The 5,135-nt window shown below is 31.5% G+C and overlaps 1 protein-coding gene across 1 annotated transcript; it reads right to left on the bottom strand.

Annotated features, from left to right (window-relative positions):
* Positions 1-1,411: 1,411 nt before the first annotated feature.
* Positions 1,412-4,885, bottom strand: LOC108908829. Its single transcript, XM_018712975.1, has 3 exons — positions 4,845-4,885; positions 2,373-2,528; positions 1,412-1,589 (listed from the first exon to the last, which is right to left on the bottom strand). Exons 2-3 carry the CDS (start codon positions 2,520-2,522, stop codon positions 1,533-1,535), a joined length of 207 nt encoding a protein of 68 aa, XP_018568491.1. The 5' UTR covers positions 2,523-2,528; positions 4,845-4,885; the 3' UTR covers positions 1,412-1,532.
* Between the last annotated feature and the right edge of the window lie 250 nt (positions 4,886-5,135).

Below are 5,135 nucleotides of genomic sequence, written 5' to 3'. Positions count from 1 at the left end.
ATAAAGTGTTCTAGTATTTCGTGCAATTATAATCATAGTATTAAAATAATTAAACATAACATTAATTGTAAATATTAATTTTAAGAAATTGTACATTACATTTTATTTACCGACAACTAGATTGAGTATTGTCTACCACTCATCCTTGTAAATATCCTACTTGCTTATATTTTTATTTTCTGTTTTTCAAACTTACAACACTTCACCACACGACGGATCTTCTGACCAAGACAACATAGTATTGGATCCAGGGCATCTCTCTATCAACATCTTTGGGAGGAGGTTGTCATGGAGTCTGTCACCCGATAACCAACTGGCCATCTCCATCAGACAGACGACCATAAAGTCAACACCCCCATTAGATTCCGGACAAATCAACGTAAGACCCATCCAATCTTAACCAAACCTTGTAAGAATCAAGTGTATAATCAAGTAGTGATATTGAACCCAAAAGTTAATCTGTTGTGTCATATATTGTCGGACATTTTAATTTATATTTTGATTGTAAGTTGATAAAAATTGCTACTTTTTTTATTGTTTGTAAAATTTAACCACTCATTAACATTCCATTGTATTAAATTGATTTTAAGAATATTTCGTTTAAATTTTGTCCTCATAATTTAAGATATATCTACACATTCATAACTTTGTACTACACCCCACGACCTTGTGATCTCACTGCACCCTACTGTAGCTTAGCTGGTTGCATCTTTAAAGTGTACTTGGGGTTTTGTACCAATTATCCCCAAGAGTTATTAGTCCATGGTGACAAAATAATAAATAACGTTACAACCTCTTTCTCTCTCTATCTGTCTCCTTTAGCTACCAGTCTAGTATTCTTTTCGAACTTATACGTATACCATGAGTGAGACAACAGACGAATAATCCAACAATTTTCTTATCAATGAATCACAGACATGAGACATGGTGCCAGTATTCGCGAATATGTAGGAATTCTAGATCTATGAATCTAAAATTTAGCTGATGATATTGTGAGAAACAACTACTTTGCGACGTATAACCCCTACCAGCATGGAATTTGCTGATACGTAATTCAAAGCTAAAAGATCTTTTCACTTCTTACTTTTATTAAAGGGAAATAAGATCTCATTCGTGCTTACAGAATTTTATTTGTTGCAAGTTACAATAGTTGGCTGGTTGCTACACTAATTTGTGATATTGAGTATAGTTCAGTAATTATCATATTATTACAATATTAAATGACAAATAATATTATTTGTAATGTACTAAATAAAATGTTTTTAAAATAGTTTTATATAAATTTTCGTTCCTAACGTTATTATTAGTTAAAATGATAAGTAAATTATTATCAATCCAAATTATATAAATTGATTGAATTATAAATTATTACAACCATTGTGAAAAAAATAGCTTCGTGCATAAATTGTTTTTTCCTAGGAAATAATTTTTTCTCTTATTTTGTATAGGTACGTGCAAAAGTGGCTACCATGTTCTACATAAAATAGGTAATTATTTTGAATGACATATTTCCATATTCCATAATTATGGCTTTAGTTCCTTGTTACAGTGCAGAAAAATGCAATCAAGGTATATACTGCTTGGTAGCTCTAAAATTAAAACAACAGTGTATTTTAAATTTGTAAGTAACGACTATTTCTAAATATTGATTCGCAGAGAATGACAATTTGATATTCTCTTACTTTGATATTAAGAATTTTTTGAAATATTGAAGAATTTTCGGGAGTGCAGTTTATTACCAATAGGTGTTGCAAAATATTAACTTTAAACTATTACTTTGAGATTATATATCTAAGTTAATAATAACAACTCCATCGAAATTATGCCACAAGAACATAATGTCAATATATATTTTTAATATACAGGCTGTTACAAATTCACTTCTCACTACAGGGATCTCAAAAACGGTAAGAGATACGAACCAGCTTAAATGGGGGCAAAGTTGCATGATCAGGGGACCAACATTATGCCTCTAAAAAATCAAAGCTAACATGATTAGTTTTCGAAATATCTGAAAAAAAAACAAAATTTTGGAAATCCCATTTTGTGTCATTTCAACCTTGTCTGAGGTGATATTGAAAAAAGAAGCAACTCTTTCTCATGGCAACTTTTTGTCCTCTATCGAATGGCATAATCAATTTTTATATGAAACGTTTTTATTTCCAGGACTTTCATTCACTTCACTTTTTTAAATACGACTCAGAAAATGTTATTACATTTTTGCAAGCATCCATGACCCCCAATACTGTATTGCCTCAGCCCGAACCAGATTCAGACGTTTTGTCCAGAAAAATTAATCTTCATTTTATTCGTTTCAAATTTGCAGAATGCAGAAATATAATGGAGATATAAGATAAAAAGTGTTGGCTCACCTTTGTTATAATCTCGTTGTTGACTTTTATGCTACCAAAAGTTTTTATAGTAAGTGCATGTTGGGTATTTATCATGACTATTTGTAAAAGCTTTCGATTTTTGATGCTCCAGTTGTACCATGGCAGATTATTTAAAGTTAAATGTAACATTTCCCACTGAAAGAGATAATTTTTGTCATATTAAAATAAATTTGAATATTCATTACCAATTTTACATTTACACTTTTTTACATAAATAAAGTTTGCAACTACTGACATTGTTAATATTTTAAAATCACAGTTATATAATATAAAGGGCTGTGTTATCTATACGTATGTTAATCATAACCAATACTACGACCACACTACACGCCACCAGCATTATGTCTGAGTTTATTATGCTCGCTGTGCAGGTTGTTTCACGCCAAACTGTACAAAATTTTTATTAATCTTTTGTGATTCTCCCGAAAAAAACATCTTGCATAGTTTTTTCTATTTCGTATAGTATACTGAAAGTAAATAAACAGGTTTCTTTGTCACATTTTATCCTTATGGCAAGAGATATAGGTACTCATTTGAATTAAAATTCCATCTTGGTAAATTTACCACCCTAGAGCACCACCCACCATCGAATTTATTTGTTCCATTTTGAACCATACGAAAGTTCTTATTTTCCTCAACAACTAATATCGCTCTCTCTTACAGTTCAAAAGGCATAAAACGATGTGTATAAAGACAGTCGGCCTGTTAAATCTGTTACCTACTAATTTTATTAGCGTTGCCGTGGAAAACGAGATAGTCTCAATGTTTATATTCGTTACTCAACATAAATCATTTGTCCTTATCAACTGTACCCAAATATCAATTTTCATTGAATATGGACACAAGCATTGAAGGTGTCCTGTACAGATTTAATCTGCTACAGTATAATTTCTCTAAACATACCGTCATATATATTTTAAAATATATCTACCACATATACAGGATGTTTTTGAATGGAGTGGCATAAATGATACCAGTGAATCAGTAAAATTTGGCATAATTCTTGTTAATTTACACCCAAAAAGTATTTAGCTGATAACAGTGACAACTTACAGAAGAGTTAATTGTGACAACTGGCATGACAGCAGCACACTTAGTTTTTCTTTGATTGATTGCAATCATATACGGTATGAGGTGAATGGTAATTTATTTTTTTATTAATAAACGAAAAGTTTTAAAGGAAAATTGCTAGAGAGGTAAAAGTTTCTAAAAGAACCAGTTTATCTAATGCGTATTTTTGGATATCGAGTTTTTATACGAAATATAAAAGTTATGGCAAAAAATGGCTTGAGGGGTGGTTATTTAATTACAGCCAATTTTCATATTTTTTTTTTTGGAAACTTTGATGGCCCATATCTCTTCAGGGCTGAACATTTTACCGAGGCGATTTTTTGCAGATCGTGTTCTTTTGAAATGTAGATTCACTGGTATCATTTATGCTACTCCATTCAAAAACACCCTGTATATAGGATTTTCAAAAAGTTTAGAACCCCCCCTCTATCTCAGAAAATATTGCTCAGACAAATAAATGATTAGAACGTAAAGTTGCAGGGTTTCGAGTGAGCAATCCAACGGTGACCTTGACCATGACCTTGAAAGTCATTTAGAGGTCAAGTTGAAAATTTTGAAATGGAACCGTATACTTTTGACCCCGGAAATGGAAACAATAGAAATTTTTTCTTTCGGATATGACATTGACTATGATCTTCAGTCATTTAGAGGTCAAGTTGAAAATTTTAAATGGAACCGTCTACTTTTGATCCCGAAAATGATAAAAGCAAGAAAAATAGGGCAATTCATTAAAAATCGATTTGATATGTAAACGACCTTGAAGGTCATGGTTAAGGTCATATCTGATAGTAAAAATTTCCATTTTTTCCATTTCCAGGCTAAAAAATATACGGTTCCATTTAAAATTTCCAACTTGACCTCTAAATGACCGTCAAGGTCAAGGTCAAGGCCACCGTTGGATTGCTCACTCAAAACCCTGCAATTTTTGTCCTAATCATTTTTTTGTTTGAGCAGTATTTTCTGAAATAGAGGGGGGTTCCAAACTTTTTGAAAACCCTGTATATACGTCGGCCATCCGCCATAAAATCTGAATGATTTTTTTTTTATGTAGGATGCACCGGTTTTGTTGTGTATTTTTAATTTCTATTGATACATTATCTAGTAGGTTGCTGTCAATATTTCAAAAAAAAATACAACCATCAAATTTCGAAGGCATCTTTAAAACTCTTCGAAATAATAAAAATAAATAAAAAATAAAAATTTAAACACTGTATCTCAGAAACGAAGCATATTTCGACCTACGTTTATATGAATTACCCTAAAATATTTCGCACTTATTTACAAACACCCTGTATACTTATCGAATATTGTTGGCATGACTCTCTGTGTGGTCTTAGAGTTACATCGAAACATTACAGTACAGTAATAAAATGAACTTACTTCATTTTCATATTGTTGTCCAAAATAACAGTACTCCCACAATAACACGTTTGTGATGAGAAATAGTACGAGTACCTGGACATCGGTTAGGGGTTCAATCCTCTGAAATATGGTTTTCAGATAGTAGATATACATTTAAGCAAAATTTTTAAATTCTCGATAATGCGAGATGAAAACTAAACAAAGTTTTGCGGATTGAAAATTTTAAGCGCTACCAAATGGCGTGCACTGTAAAAAAATCGGTCTGTGAAATTAACAAAGGTACGTAGTGAATCTATTCAGTGAAATTAT

This window comes from Anoplophora glabripennis, unplaced genomic scaffold (genome assembly GCF_000390285.2).
Source record: "Anoplophora glabripennis isolate ALB-LARVAE unplaced genomic scaffold, Agla_2.0 scaffold421, whole genome shotgun sequence".
Classification (NCBI taxonomy): Eukaryota; Metazoa; Arthropoda; class Insecta; order Coleoptera; family Cerambycidae; genus Anoplophora; species Anoplophora glabripennis.
Note: the sequence above shows the minus strand (reverse complement) of the source record. Positions and strands in the feature narration are given on the sequence as shown.

Excerpts from the sequence above, each read along its gene's own strand:
- LOC108908829 (XM_018712975.1), bottom strand. The coding sequence starts at position 2,522 with ATGTTACATTTAACTTTAAATAATCTGCCATGGTACAACTGGAGCATC. Across the intron at positions 1,590-2,372 it reads ACAACGAGATTATAACAAAG|AGCTACCAAGCAGTATATAC; the intron begins GTGAGCCAACAC and ends TTTTAATTTTAG.